This window comes from Micropterus dolomieu, linkage group LG08, assembly GCF_021292245.1.
Source record: "Micropterus dolomieu isolate WLL.071019.BEF.003 ecotype Adirondacks linkage group LG08, ASM2129224v1, whole genome shotgun sequence".
NCBI classification, from domain to species: Eukaryota; Metazoa; Chordata; class Actinopteri; order Centrarchiformes; family Centrarchidae; genus Micropterus; species Micropterus dolomieu.
Genome location: NC_060157.1, coordinates 17,077,597 through 17,092,058, shown reverse-complemented (window position 1 = coordinate 17,092,058; position 14,462 = coordinate 17,077,597). Strand labels below are relative to the sequence as shown.

Below are 14,462 nucleotides of genomic sequence, written 5' to 3'. Positions count from 1 at the left end.
CACATGCGAACACACTGACACATCCACAAAGAAATCTAGCGACACATCTAAATCCACAGAGACATCCCAGGGTGAAAATCATTAAGATCATAGTGATTTTTGATAATTATGATCTACAGAGAGAAATCTCTTTGTATCTCACACAGATTAACACACTTCCTCTGAAGTGGTTTTAACCAACAATAAGAACAGCAACACTGGGATGCTTTTTTGCAGTTGGTGCAAAAGCTGGTGACTTTTGTAATCAGATCCATTCCATCACAGCCAGTCATCTTCAAACTGACTGATGCTGTTGTCTTACTGTTTATTATTAATAAAAACAACATGAATCAATGCATTGAAGCAGTTGGGGCCTTCTGATATAGAACAAAAGTACAGTAACTACATATAGCTTTCCATTTATTTCCATTTATTTATATGTACTTTTGTAATATGGTATAAGCCTGGTTGGCTTTGGAGAAAAGGGCTGTGTAGGATGTGACTGCTGCCTTCCTGCTGACTCAAATTTAACTATAATGGAATTACATGCAATTACCCTGCCTCCCCACTGGCCCAGCCCAGAGTAATAAGAGTCCCTGAATGAAGGCAAACACACACACTGCAACAATCCTTCTAAGCGATGCACTGCAAAGCGGTTTCAAAGTATTTCAGTGAGGTCAGACGAAGTAAAAGCCTCTTGTTTGTGCCACGTGCACGCATCCTCTGCTAGTTTTCTGAGGCAGAAGCAGGGTCAGCACCTGAAAGTTCAGAAGTACAATTGGACATGAAATTGAAAAAGGGAGAGGGGGGTTGCTGATAAAAGTAAATGAAATGGAATTGACCTCTACTCTAAAAGAGCACACGTACAGTCATAAAGGACTAGCAGAGGAAAATATAAATGAATAAGGGTAAGAGTATGTGATATATGAAGCAGATTTCAGCATTTCTCCATTGCAAAAAAAAAAATAAACTTGTAACGTGCACACATGCATGAGTGCACTCCCATCTGCAAACTGCACACATCTGCATTTCATAAGTGAAACTCGTTTATTAGGATGTCCCAATGATGAGGCCTACATACAGAGACGAGAAAAAAGAAGTGGGTGATGCACTGACATATTTTTAGCAGCTAATGCCTTAGTCACAACCTATAGGGTTATTGTATATCAGTGAAAATAAATATGCTACAGTATGCGGTAAGTGACCATTTGGTTATTGTTGGTATGTCACTGCTGGTACATACACAAGCTGTGTTTGGGGATGGGGGGATAGAGAATGGGGGCTTTGTGGTCTTGTGGTTGTCTGGAGACCCTGTTCAGGCAAAATAATGTCAAAGTAAATACTTTAGTATTGATCTGCTTCTAGTCCCCTCGGTCCACAGTATGATAGTCTGTATGCAGGCTACATGGTAAACAGACAGCAATCCGCACCTACTGCAGTCTGGAAAACCCTTCTTAAGAATGGACATGAAGCCTTGGCTCTGAAATTCTGGGTTATTCATTCCATCTCATGTCAAATGTAGTATGAGGACTGTTTTATGTTGCTAGCTCAGTTTCTTTAGAGTGAGACAGATGTTAGTATCCAATAAGTAACTTTACTGCAGGTATAAAGCCGTAAGTTGCCATTTAGGTAAAAGAAAGGCTTGACTCTTTGCTTTAAGTCCATAATAATCTGTAGTTGGCTTTGAGGTAGATAAGCGTCTCCAGGTTCTTTGGTAAGACGCGGCCTCTCTCTGGCCGCAGAAAGCGCCCAGCAGTAGTGAAAATGCTCTCCACCACAGTGCCACAAGCAGGTATGGTAAACGCCCTCTTGGCCACCTGGGCTAGCAGAGGAAAGTCAATGGCTTTACGCCGCCAGTAATGCAAAGCCTCTTCATCTGTGGGTTCCTCTCGTAGGTAGACGGCCAACTCCTGCTCTAGGCTCTTGGCCTGTGCCGTGGGTCTCTGCTTGATGAAAGAGAACAGCTTACAGGGCCGTGAAAGTGAGGAGACCGGCGATGGAGCTGGGGCAGGAGGGGTCTGGGATTGAGCAAGTAGGTCTGTGTTGGGGTCTGTGGGGCCGGAGGCAGTGGAATGTTTGGATAACTCCTCTATGAGAACTTGTCTGTGCCAATCAGGGTTGCTGCTCCATGTGAGCTTGAACTGGGGGTCCAGGGTGGTGGCAGTGATGTAGAGGGGGTCCTCCAGGAGAGGGGCCAGCCGACTCTCGACAGCCTGGCTGAGGCCTACCAGGAGAGAGGGGCAGTGGGGGGTTGATGTCTCAGAGAGGTGCTTCCGAAGGCCCAGAACACATGGCAGCGCCAGACTGACGGACACATGTCTGTCTGTCTGTGTGTCTACCTGTCTGTCCCCATGCACCATGTCCCAGGCCTCAGTGAAGGGCTCCAGAGTGTCAGTGAGCTCCCTCAGCCGGGCTCTCTCTGAACCACCCAGTGCTAGCTCCCCCGGACCACTCATCTCCTCCAGGAATTCCACTGAGTCCAGCAGCCGCCGAAGCACCTGCACCAAAAATTAAACAAAAGAATAAACATTTTAAAAACTTTGGAAACACACTTGTGTCAGCTGCATTTCTCACTATATATACCTTGCTAAAACAGCTACATAATCAGGCTATGAAATAAATGTTATTAAGGACATATACAGCATAATGTTAACACTGTATTTTAACCACCCTATTAAGGGTTTATAGGCACCACTAGTGTTAATATATTTGTCGTTCTGTGAAACCTCCATAACTGGTGCAACAGGTGACAATTTTATACAACATAACCTAGTTTAATCATAAAATAGGTCTTCATAATATTTGTTGACATACATTGACAACTTAAAAAATATTTGCTTACAAGTACATGACAGTGTGTTATAAATATTGTACTATACTATATACAGACGATACTGTATTGTCTATATACTGCTTATAAATGCTAAATAGAGAGTTTAAAGTGCTACCTGAACTCTATATAGGACTTTGTAATATTGCATACCTTAAGCTGAGCAGCCCAGTCTCTTGCTGCAAGAGGGGTATTTCCTGGACCCCCCAAGATCAACCCAGGACCATCAAACACCTGGTTAAGTTTCTCAGGTGGGACGGCAGAGGTAATGTAGTTGTAGAAACAGGCAGCCTTGGCCAGCGAGGAAGAGAGTTGTGGACAGGAGCGTAACCCCTCACTGACACACTGTTCAAGAGACCGAGAGAAACAGTCCACCCGACAAACACCCAGACTTTGCTCCCACCATGAGTCCTCCCATTCTCCTTCCTCTCCACCGTCAACGTGGCCATTCCTGATCCCTTCCTCCACAGCGTTGCCATTGTCCGCCTCTCCTCCATCATCTTCGTTTTGCCCGTTAGCGAGCGGAGGTGAACCCACGAAACCAGGAAGACAACATGGCTTTGCTGTTATTGCTGATGTTGCCAAGAAAGGGTCAGCAACAACGCGAAAAGCTTTCCCTGACACGCCATGAGAGTGACATACTTCATCAAATTCTGAAAGCACACGATTCCCAGAGCTGCCCCCAGTCAGGGGGAGACACGCCAGGAGAGCTGAATGCATCTGCCAATCAGATGTAAGAAAATGGCAGGTGACACCGAGGTACCTACAGATAGAAAGAAAGACAGAGAAGTGGACTCATCAGTGGGGGAATCAAACCAAGTGAGAATCATGTTGTTTTTGGTTGATTTTACCTCCTTACCCTGAAGTGGCTCCAGCTAAGCCCCTCCAGAGATCCAGGCTGAGACTGAGGGCGTGTGTTGAGGCCAGGGCCTGACGGGTTGCCAGCTGGGCTTGGTAGGCGTAGGCTGGGAGGAGCTGGCTCTGGATGTAGTGCTGGCGCTCAGGAGTGTAACGTGGCTCCAGGAGCTGAAGCAGCTCTCTGAAGCCTTGATTTTCCACTATGGACACTGGCTGCAGATCACGCACAATCATCTTTGCTATGGCCTCGGAGATCAGAACCTATGGTGACAAGAATCAATGTAAATAACCCTTATAATAGCAGACAATTCCACTTCAATGCAACAGTAAACAATGTAACACTTCTAGGATTTCACTAATAGCTGCCAGGTTATTTGCATCTCAAGCGATGATGGACAATAATGCGCACCTGACGTGGGTCGTGTCTGTCAAACTTAGTCACCCCTCCTCCAGAGCCTCCTCCTACTCCTCCCTCAAGAGTTCCCATTCCTCCAACACCTCCTCCTCCTCCAGTACTGATGGGGAGAGTGAAGTGGGTATTCCCTCCATTGGCGGTGAAACTATGCAGAGAAGCAGAGGAGTAACCCTCTCTCTTCATGTCCTTCCTTTTCACAAAGTCATCATACATAGCCTGGTGTTTCCGCTGAATGGGAGAGAGACAGTGTTACTGGTTGACAGGTGGAATATTTATTTCACTGTTTAGGTGTAGCCTAGCCTACATCTCTACGCCACACTGCTTTGTTTTAATAGCCTATCTGTGGGAGAGGATACAGGATGGGAAAATCCTCCCTTTCAGAGAAGCAACAGTTTTACAGTCAGGTGTAGCTACATAAAAAAGATGCTGAAGGGTCAACTGTTTAAGCTGATGAAGAAATGTGACTGAGATGCTTCGTCCCTCCATGTTAACAAGGATAGCCTACTTTATTTTGAAATCATTACCTTGAGATGCGTAACGAAGTTGGACGTGACGCTCCGCTTCGCCTGGATTCTGGTCCCACAAGCCTTGCAGTTGGACTCGATTTTGCCATTTTCACCTTCAAACACAATATTAAAGTAATCCAGAATAGACACCTTCGAAACTGACGCCATTGGAGCCCACAGTTCCTCTGCTCCGAAGTGAAAATCAACTTGCGATCAAGGACAATGTGAGTCTGAGGTATCAATCTCACCTCCCCTCTGATCATGAGCGCAGGCCGGCGTGTTTACTTCCCGATCCCTGATCACACATCAAAAAAATATTGCTGCCAATTGCGCAGACAAAAGAAAATTGTATTCCAAGCAGGAGTTGCGTCGCTTGCACGTCCGAAATCGGCCACAATCAGGCCACACGGGCTGCTGCGGATGTCTGGAAACATCAATATTACTATAGTGAGGCTACATCCGTTGTTTCCGAGCTCCCATCCGTCGTTCGGACGCAAGTGAAGAGGAAGCAGAGCGGTGTGTTTCATGGAGGCACGCAGACAGTGTTATAATTGGACCAGGAAGTACACACAATAAACGGGAGTTTCGTTTCCCGTTTCGACAGTTCCCGGTAATGTTCGGCTGTCCCCAGTCGAGCAGCTTGGATCTGAGGGTGGCGGCGCTCGATCAAATCTTTTCAATCATGACCGTTCCATTATAATAAAAAGTGGAGGCCGTTTTACTCTGATATAATACTTGCAATAACATTCGCACATAAGACTGGATTTCAGTACTGTGAATAGCATTTAAAACAGTGTCTGTTCAGTAAGTAAACAGCAGGTGTTGCCTACTCACATGTAAACATTAAATTTTATTATTTCTCTCTTTTGTAGGCTAATATTAAATTCCTTCGGGGGAAACAACAGAATACTAACATTACATGAAAGACCATTTGGTGCCACTCTCTAAATAGAGTTAATGATTTAGGTAATTTAATGATGCATTACAAATCAGTTATAAGCCATTAACGAGAACGTCTGGGTTGCCAGGTTGCGATAAAATATCCTTACTGAGTGAACCGAATAATAATCCGATTGTATGTAATAAAAAGAAACAGAGAGAAACAAAATTAACAGCAACAAACAAGTAAACATCAACAAAAAAAAGTCTGGTTTTAATACTGATCAATATGCGAATCAATGTTTGACAACAGCATTATTAAACGAATCAACTCTGGTCAGAGGACTTTTGCACAACCTGGCAACCTACAACTTGTTATTATTAATGGCTTATAATTGATCTATAAGTTTTAGTTAATTATTTAGAATGAATACAGTCATTATTAAAAACATAAATGGTTCATAAAGGGTGACTTGTAGGAAAGTGGCACAGACCATTTATTGAAAATATTTAAACAGGTTCTGTTTACATTTATAAATTAATTTTTAACACTCGACAACACAACTACAAACAGATCCATCTCAAACAGGCCACATACAGCACAAGATCAAACATAATCTATTACCAATTATTCTTCCAGTAGGAACTGGTACATCTGTAATCTCCAGATCATAATCCACCATTAGGATAACTGTTGATTTCAACTGACCCTGAAGCATAATCTACTGACTCCATTCTGTCACTCTCTGTGGCCACGAGCTGTTCTCAGATCATCCCTAGCCTCACTTAGTCTGCCACCTTGTCCAACTGGGCTGCTGTGGCTTTCTCCTGGAGAATGCGTTTGTCTTTCATGCTGTGCTTCAGCTCCCGTCTGGTGTTCAAAACTGCCGTCTGAAGGGTTGCGATCTCAGCTGACAGCTCTACTACTGTTATATGTAGGGGAAAAAAGGAAAGAAGAAACTGGATGAGGAAGTAGGCTACACTAACAACTGTGATACCAGTAGTCAGAGGTTTCATTGTGCACATATGCATAGAAATACCATTTACACTAATAAAATCACTTAATGTTCTTATTCCCAAACCTAACTATGACACGTCACTCCTAATGAGGCAGTGGTCTCGTGTCATGTCATGTAGATTGTTTTTTTGTTTGGTTTTTTTTTTACACTTACAGTAGTTGCTCGTAAATGCTATTCATCTAAATTTAAATTTTGTATGTATTATGTCACATTCTCCAATTAAATGGCTTAATTCACATCAATTTAGCATTTTTCCCCAATGGAAATATATTTGTGAATCTCTACTTATTTGTGTGGATTCTTTTGAGACTCTTCTACCGTAGAGTTTCACACAAAATCCACAAATACGCGACTCCTTAATTGTCACATAACTCGTGTCTGTAAAACACAATTCACAAAGAAATGCAGAGTGATTTTTATCTGTAAACCTGGATATGGAGCTCTAATTTATAACTCGTATTTCATCATTTTTACATCAACTTAGCATTTTTCAATTGAAATATATTTGTGAATCTCCACTTATTTGCGTTCATCCTTCCACGCCGTTTCTGTTACTAAAAGAGCAAGATCAGGGAAGACTAAGCTTTTCCTATGGTGGTATGGGTGGTGGACAAAACCATTACGGTATGTAGGTTAACGGCAGGCGAATAGCAAATAATCTGCAATAACATCTTAATAATGCATTAGTTTATTTCATTTCAGTGTAATAAATATGCAAAAAAACTAAGAAATCAGGTAAGGGGCAAATACTTTTTCACAGGACTGTATGTATGTATTGGACGCAATGTGTACAAATGTAGAAACACGGGTCTTTTAGTACAGTGTGGAAAGAAAGAAAGCAATATCTATCCTTAGCAGTATCTAGTACGTACATATCAAATCAAAATGATGACCTAATCTTGGTTATATCCTAAAATAAGTGCATATTAGCAGAGCAAATGTTTATATGACTGTTTACTGACTGTGTTAAACCAAAACAAAATATAGACTCTTTGGGTATTGCAACATCATACCTTGCTTGAATGACGACTGTGCTTGTTTTAGAGTTTGAGGCACCAGAATCCCAAACCATTTCAGTGGATCTTGCTGAGGATTCTGGTCACTCTTTCTTGCTGGAGTTACTTCAGGAGATTTCTCACTACTTGCTCCTTCACTTGTCTCTTTCTCTACAATGTCCTTTGTTGGTTTGATTCTTCTCCTGACCCCTATTAAACCACATCATTTAATGAATATAAAAATGTATTAGTTTATGCTAAATGTAAACAACAATCCTTTTATAACATCACATGTACTATGGTAGACTCACCTTCTTCTTGAGGTCCAATATCCTCTATTGACTTTGCATTTTTTTCAGCCTCATTACTACACATTTGAACTATTTCTGTGCAGAAATCCACCTCACCATTGTCCAGTGTTCTGCAACACATAAATCCAAGTCATACCATTGTTTTAATTGACGTTGTTCAATTCCAGTGGACAACAATTTACCTTTGGACCACTTATTTCCGTGAAACATGTCTTTTTACTCACCTAGCATGAACACAGACCAGTGGCTCTATCTCACTTGCATACTGAAGTGCAGAGACGTTTTTGTTTCCCATGGAATATCGAGCCTTGGATATGGAAAACCATCCCTGCAGGACACACAAAATTGTAACTTTACATTACAGATAGGTGCTAAAGTCATTGAAAAGGATACAGGATAAAAGACACGCCTTCAAACAAAAAAACATCAGTGTGATGTGTGCATGCACACACATTTCAGGACACACATTTGAAGAACAACTTGGGCAGAGTTCAAGTTAGTTGTTCTAGGGAGAATTCTTTTCTTAGAAAAAGTACTTTTAACATTTAGGTTTGTAATTATCAATTGCTTTTATCATTTATTAATCCGTTGCTTATTTTCTTGATTAGTTGGTTATTCGTTTGTTTTGTAAAAAGTTATAAAATAGTGAAAAATTCCCAAAACCCAAGCTGACATAGTTAACTTTCTTGTTTTGCCTGACCTACAGTACAAAACCCAAACATATTCAGCTTACCAGCATAGAATACTACAAAAAAACAGCACATACTTACATTTGAGAGACTAAAGTAGAATTTTTTGGCAAATATTTAATTAACCTACACAAACTACCGTTTCTGCTCGATTTCAAAAGGATTACTTATAATCATACATTCATAAACACACACACACACACACACACACACACACACACACACACACAACAGAGATACGTGTTTCACGCTGGTAAGCTAGCTAAAACAAATGTACAGTTAAACTACATGGTTTTCTGTCTACCTGCTCTATGAGAGAGTTGAGAGTGGCTCGTTTCTCCTCCAATAACTCCAGCTGGTCCATGAAACGGAGCAGCTTTTCGTCCAGTAACAGAGAAGATTCCTCCAATTCTGTCACACCCATGTCGACTTTTGTATTAGCTCAAATACTTTCTCATACAGTGTTTAACACAGCCGTCGTTTGTACTAGAAATCAGCTGTTCAACGTTAAAATACACTGCATTGATAAAATAGTTCTTGAATACTTCCGTGTAGCATCATGTGACACGTGCGTCACGTGATTAACATCACATGTCCATTATACCCGTTGCAGTTAAACATCGAAAAAGTGTTATATGTATTACAGTTTTGAAGGTTTAACAGGAGAAAATTTGAAGTCATTTCTTAGTATTTTCATGGGAACCAATACTGACAAAGCACGCTGTAGCCGGCTGTAGCCTATATCTGTAAATAACGGTAAATTAAAATCCTGCATGCTTATTGTCGTCACTATTATTATTTTGTTTAGATCTGACATGTAACGATGTTACAAAAGTATGCTCATCAATCATATGCTTTTATAAGAAGTCGGTGTAAAAATACATTAAAATCAACATTAAACAAAACACTTGTTCCCATACCGGGAGTCGAACCCGGGCCGCCTGGGTGAAAACCAGGAATCCTAACCGCTAGACCATATGGGACACATACATCAATGCTCACATACAGTATTTTTAAATGTCTGTGTGCCTGCTGATCTGTGACTGTTACCGCTTTGCGTGTTTTCATATTACTGGGTCCCATCTGAAGTAAACTTCAATTTAACTTAAGTACAAAGTTAAGCTACCATTAAGATACACAGTACAACCCACGATGTAGGCTACAATCGGTTAGTTTAGCTAACATATTTCCGCTGACAGCAGCTTAACAGTTAGCTTATTTTATTTTAGCTAAGGCTAGCTTGCATGAAACGCTGTGAAACTTGACGTTCGCTGATGTAAGGTTAAATGTTACAGGTACAACAACTGTAACGTTAGAAATTACTTTGACATTAGCCAATTATAATAGCGAGGTTTCGAAAACAATTAAGCTGCTCTACATATAATAATAAACGATAACTTAATGTTATTAATTAATGTAGCAAACACGTTAACGTCAGCTTGCTAACGAACTAACCTACTATTATTTGTTGTTGTACATAGATTAACCATAAGATATTCCAGGTCTCTGACGGCAGACTGCTTTTCACTAGACTTGTAGTAATCATAGACTTTATATGGTAGTAATACGTGACAGATGCCTTCTCACTCCACACAGCTTCATAAAGCCTTCAGTGGAGGATGGTAGCATAACTCCCAGTAGCTCGCCGTGATCGTATAGTGGTTAGTACTCTGCGTTGTGGCCGCAGCAACCCCGGTTCGAATCCGGGTCACGGCAGGGATAAATCCCTGACACGGCTTGGGAGGAGAACTTTTCCTCTTCTGATAAAGACATCGTTAGTCTGGCGTAAGAAATTAGTTTTATGATGAGGAAATTAACACAACTTTATCAGTGCAGCACCAAGTTAATATTTTCAACAATGTGAAATTTCTGGCGTGTTTATCTGTCTGCAATTATTAGTCTGTTTTCAGGCTGTTTTTAATATCACGTCTTGTTCTTGATTGATATGATTTAGTCTCATTGATCTCCAGAAATCCCAGAGATCTACAGCCGGTTAGAACTGCATATATTTTGAGGTTACATTTAGATGTTGCTCAGAATCAGGTTTATTGCCAGGTACATTTTCACATACAATTTGCACTCATTTCTGCATGGTGCTCTGTAGTCAACATTAATTGCAAACATTAACTGTCAAATGCAACTGTAGTTACGTATTATGTCCCGTAGCTAATTCACCCTTCACCAACTGTTCACATTTTTATATATTTGACCATAAAAAGAGGGGGCGGGTTTTTGGAGTAAAACATACAATGTCATTGGTGATAACGTTCATGTTCCGAGATCAAGAACCAATGAACAGACCAGCAGATCGCATGTGCTGCTAGCTCTATGCATGCTGTCGTCTGATTGGTGTCAACAATAACAAGTAAACGCCCCCTACTCCCGTGAGTTCCGGGTTTGAGTTTATCTGCACTGATATGGCATGTAGTTAGACAGCAGTGGACTATTGGAACTCCAAGATATTCATCTTTTTGAATTTATTTAATACTCCTTATTCAAAACAGAAGTTAAACTCTGTGTGACTGGACGCCTATTTTGGTCACAATCCATAACATCACCGGTAAGGACAAAAGACACTTTTATTGCTTTTGTCTGCTATTGAGCACCTTGAATAAAACCTTAGCTGTAATAACTTAATTTATAAAATTGTGAGAAATGTAAATAAGTGTGTTGCAATGAAGAAAAATGCAGGGAGCGCTCATTCATCAATTAAACTGACTTATATGTATTATCTTTAATTTCACAATGTTGAAATCAATCCATTTTAAGCACGTAAGACTGTCATCCTTCCTTGAAACAGATGATGGATGCCAAATCAGCAACTGGAGTTCTTCATCCCTACTGGCCACGGGACCTTTTGATTCCCACCTATGTCGCCAATGACCGATCTATGTCTGAAATTCTGGTGTTCCTGTTTTCTGTGTCTGGGGTGTTTCTGCTTCTGACCTGGTTGATCACCGGCCAGAAAGGGGCCACCGGCAGGCTGGGGACATGGAGGCGTCTGGCTGTGTGTTGGTTTGCTGTTTGTGGTTTCATCCATGGCGTCATTGAGGGCTGGTTCTCACTGTATTATGATATTATTCCTGGAGACCAGAGCTTCCTGTCACAGCTGTGTGAGTACAAACAAGACGGGAAAAAAACATGTTTAGTGTATAAACTGTGCAGTCTGATAGTGCTTTTTCAGTCAATATGTTTTATACTTTTCTCTCACAGGGAAAGAGTACTCCAAAGGAGACAGCCGATATGTAATGTGAGTTTATCTTTGCACTATGTTGAACTTTGGCATAAACAATAAGGAACAAAGTTGTAACAAAATGTACCCTGCATGTTTCTTTTTTCATCTAGAGCGGATAACTTCACTGTCTGTATGGAGACTGTGACTGCATGGTTATGGGGACCTTTTAGCTTTTGGGCTGTGTTTGCCTTCTTAACTAACAGGCCCTATAGATTTGTTCTGCAACTCATCATTTCATTAGGTAAGAGGGTCTACAAAATCTGCCACTTCACAAGTTCTCAGATTCTAATCTAGTTCGTCATATTATGTAGGCTACATGAAGGGTCTCTCTACATAATCTGATTCCAGGTCAGCTGTATGGAGCGGTGCTGTACTTCTTCACAGAGCACAGAGATGGTTATGCTCACAGTGAGTTGGGACACCCAATCTACTTCTGGTTCTACTTTGTGTTCATGAATGTGCTGTGGATCGTCATACCGCTGGTGCTCATTGTGGATGCATGGAGACAGCTGTCAGCGGCCCAGACACACACCGACAACACAAAGTCACACAAGTCTAAGAGGAACTGACAACTGGAAAATGGAAAGAAAAAAAGGACTGTAGGACAATTACTACAGGAGATTTAAGGGAAACGACAACTGGGGGGAGCCTACACTTTGTGCAGAAAAACACTATCCTCAAAGAAGAGTCAAAAGAAATGACTAATTGTTGTTGTGTGCCTTTTTAAATTTAAATACCCAGTAACTGTCAGCAAAGTAAAAGTTTTATTTTAAAGATCAACTTGTTTGTTGTGCATATGACAATAAAGCTTTGTCTTTTGTTCTGGCTTTGTGATGCCCTGTTTTCTCAATACCATCTTCATTTTGTTTATATTTTGCAAAAATTCAAGAATAGACTGCCTTAGGTGTTAAGTGCCTCTTTCTTGTGGAACCATAGGGTGCAGAACCAACATGCAAATATTTGGTTGAAGTAGGGCTGGGCAATATAACAATAATGATAATTATCGCAATATATTTTTCCTCAATAACAACATAACAAATGTTCAGTGTGTCGTCAATAAATGTTTGATTTCAGTCACTTGAATCCCAAACGAAGTAGCACTTAATTTTTCTATTAAGATGTTTATTTTGTTGAGGAAAAAGGACTCAAAAATTCCTCCAATTCAGATTTTATCTTCATTTTTTGAATGTTCTACCTTGTTAAGTGATCCACTGTTTGGCAAGTGTTTGTCATGTCCTGCCCAAAAAGAATAATTTAAAACCACTGGTTAGCTGGTTTCTTCAAAAAGCAAAAATCAGCCCTTAAACCTAAAGGAAATAATGATTGGACATTTATCGTGATAATTATCAATATCAAATGGTACGACATTTTTAACGCGATAAAATCTTTGGCAATATCGCCCAGCCCTAGTTTCAAGTATTTGCTTTTGTTGCTTAGTCCTACATGATAAAAACTAACCTGTTATGAAATCCAATCACTTGAGTATGTTTACTGTAGGCATACTAAAAGATCCGTTACCACTGGTTATTTTCTCCAGCGATTGGTCAGCGATATATATGTTGGAATATATGGTATTCCACGTATTTTACATTTTTAACGTGTTTATCATCTCATAACCCTTAAGATGGTAAATGGACTGCATATATAATGAGTTTTTTTCTACCTTATGGGACTTTTTTTTTAATACAGTCTATGTATGGGACACAGCGCTTTACAATGTTGCCTCTTATTCATTCATCCACTTATCACACACACATAAATGGCGGCGCAGCTGCTATGCAGGGCGCTGGCCTGGGGGATACAACGTTGTAATTATTTACTTTTCAAATCGACCACCGATAAAGACGCAAATACACTAGTACATTAACAATGGGTGTAACCGTTCAGACTGTGAAAACGTAGTAATGTCACGTTTGAGACTTTATGAACTAGATAAGCTCCACGGCTTTTCGTCCTTGTTACAACCATAGCCTGAAGACATATTACCGCGTTGTCTCTGTGGGAATGTTTTCGCAAATGAAATTATTGTAACGTGAATGATCCTTTTCAGAGTACTTAAAAGCTGATATGTCATATCATTAACACGCCGAAATAGCTCAGTTGGGAGAGCGTTAGACTGAAGATCTAAAGGTCCCTGGTTCGATCCCGGGTTTCGGCATTTTACATCAACAAAGTAGGTCTTTATTTGGAATATGGATTAATCTAAATCTGTGTGTGTCTGTGTGTTTGTGCGTGCTCAAAACAGTCTATATCCTCAATAGTGCTAATAATGCTTAGGTGAGTTTTATTGATGCTGAATGGTGAATTATGGGTCAAAACTGTAGTGCATGCTTGTCAAAAAAAGTGTACCATCCAGGATTTAGAAAACGATTTTGTATCTTGCTACACCTTACTATGGATTTGCCTCCCAAACACACACACACACACACACACACACAGTTTACTCTCTACAGCGGGCCATTGTGCCCGTATCACCTTCTCACATACAGTCTATGCGTACCACCGACTGTATGCACGTGGCCGGTAAAGTCTGACACCTTGTGACCGACTGTAAGAACTGCAATATTTGTAACGTTTTGGGCTTATTAAAATAAATACAACCACGATGTCACGCCCTCCTCACTTCTACATCAATTGCGCCAAAATAAGTTTTTGACACGTGTTTTTTACTTTAAGTTACATTCAAGGTATCTCACACACAAGCTGCATAGAGTTGCAGCATGGGGGGGGGGGGGGGGGGGGTGTT

At 40.7% G+C, this 14,462-nt stretch overlaps 3 protein-coding genes and 3 non-coding genes across 8 annotated transcripts; 3 read left to right on the top strand and 3 right to left on the bottom strand.

The window, feature by feature from the left end:
• Positions 1–388: 388 nt before the first annotated feature.
• Positions 389–5,193, bottom strand: si:dkey-109j17.5 (zinc finger BED domain-containing protein 4). Of its 2 annotated transcripts, XM_046057654.1 has the most exons (6): positions 4,837–5,192; positions 4,607–4,701; positions 4,077–4,310; positions 3,669–3,928; positions 2,963–3,572; positions 389–2,477 (listed from the first exon to the last, which is right to left on the bottom strand). In XM_046057654.1, exons 3-6 carry the CDS (start codon positions 4,293–4,295, stop codon positions 1,635–1,637), a joined length of 1,932 nt encoding a protein of 643 aa, XP_045913610.1. In that variant the 5' UTR covers positions 4,296–4,310; positions 4,607–4,701; positions 4,837–5,192; the 3' UTR covers positions 389–1,634. The 2 variants fall into 2 exon arrangements, with proteins under 2 accessions (XP_045913610.1, XP_045913609.1); XM_046057653.1 differs by having other exon boundaries at positions 4,607–5,193.
• A 743-nt stretch (positions 5,194–5,936) lies between these two features.
• ccdc115 (coiled-coil domain containing 115) lies at positions 5,937–9,066 on the bottom strand. Of its 2 annotated transcripts, none has more exons than XM_046056035.1 (5): positions 8,786–9,066; positions 8,017–8,120; positions 7,793–7,902; positions 7,500–7,691; positions 5,937–6,390 (listed from the first exon to the last, which is right to left on the bottom strand). In XM_046056035.1, exons 1-5 carry the CDS (start codon positions 8,903–8,905, stop codon positions 6,254–6,256), a joined length of 663 nt encoding a protein of 220 aa, XP_045911991.1. In that variant the 5' UTR covers positions 8,906–9,066; the 3' UTR covers positions 5,937–6,253. The 2 variants fall into 2 exon arrangements, with proteins under 2 accessions (XP_045911991.1, XP_045911990.1); XM_046056034.1 differs by having other exon boundaries at positions 5,937–6,393; positions 8,786–9,058.
• A 326-nt stretch (positions 9,067–9,392) lies between these two features.
• Positions 9,393–9,464, bottom strand: trnae-uuc. The gene has a single exon. It is a non-coding gene; the product is annotated as a tRNA-Glu (tRNA).
• Positions 9,465–10,125: 661 nt separating this feature from the next.
• trnah-gug lies at positions 10,126–10,197 on the top strand. The gene has a single exon. It is a non-coding gene; the product is annotated as a tRNA-His (tRNA).
• Positions 10,198–10,879: 682 nt separating this feature from the next.
• Positions 10,880–12,543, top strand: LOC123974967 (EBP cholestenol delta-isomerase). The gene is made up of 5 exons (XM_046056033.1): positions 10,880–11,041; positions 11,282–11,594; positions 11,695–11,731; positions 11,827–11,957; positions 12,065–12,543. The coding sequence occupies exons 2-5, from the start codon at positions 11,282–11,284 to the stop codon at positions 12,283–12,285; spliced, it is 702 nt and encodes a 233-aa protein (XP_045911989.1). The 5' UTR covers positions 10,880–11,041; the 3' UTR covers positions 12,286–12,543.
• A 1,258-nt stretch (positions 12,544–13,801) lies between these two features.
• trnaf-gaa lies at positions 13,802–13,874 on the top strand. The gene has a single exon. It is a non-coding gene; the product is annotated as a tRNA-Phe (tRNA).
• The last annotated feature ends 588 nt before the right edge of the window (positions 13,875–14,462 follow it).

Bases quoted from the DNA above. Each gene is read 5' to 3' on its own strand.
- si:dkey-109j17.5 (XM_046057653.1), bottom strand. From the start codon at position 4,756: ATGGCGTCAGTTTCGAAGGTGTCTATTCTGGATTACTTTAATATTGTG. The intron at 3,929-4,076 runs GTGCGCATTATT...TTGTCACCATAG, and splicing joins ACAGACACGACCCACGTCAG to GTTCTGATCTCCGAGGCCAT. The intron at 3,573-3,668 runs GTAAGGAGGTAA...TTCTATCTGTAG, and splicing joins TTAGCTGGAGCCACTTCAGG to GTACCTCGGTGTCACCTGCC.
- ccdc115 (XM_046056034.1), bottom strand. From the start codon at position 8,905: ATGGGTGTGACAGAATTGGAGGAATCTTCTCTGTTACTGGACGAAAAG. The intron at 8,121-8,785 runs GTAGACAGAAAA...TGTGTCCTGCAG, and splicing joins TCAACTCTCTCATAGAGCAG to GGATGGTTTTCCATATCCAA. The intron at 6,394-7,499 runs GTATGATGTTGC...TACATATAACAG, and splicing joins ACAGTCGTCATTCAAGCAAG to TAGTAGAGCTGTCAGCTGAG.
- LOC123974967 (XM_046056033.1), top strand. From the start codon at position 11,282: ATGATGGATGCCAAATCAGCAACTGGAGTTCTTCATCCCTACTGGCCA. The intron at 11,595-11,694 runs GTGAGTACAAAC...TTTCTCTCACAG, and splicing joins GAGCTTCCTGTCACAGCTGT to GGAAAGAGTACTCCAAAGGA. The intron at 11,732-11,826 runs GTGAGTTTATCT...TTTTTCATCTAG, and splicing joins GGAGACAGCCGATATGTAAT to AGCGGATAACTTCACTGTCT.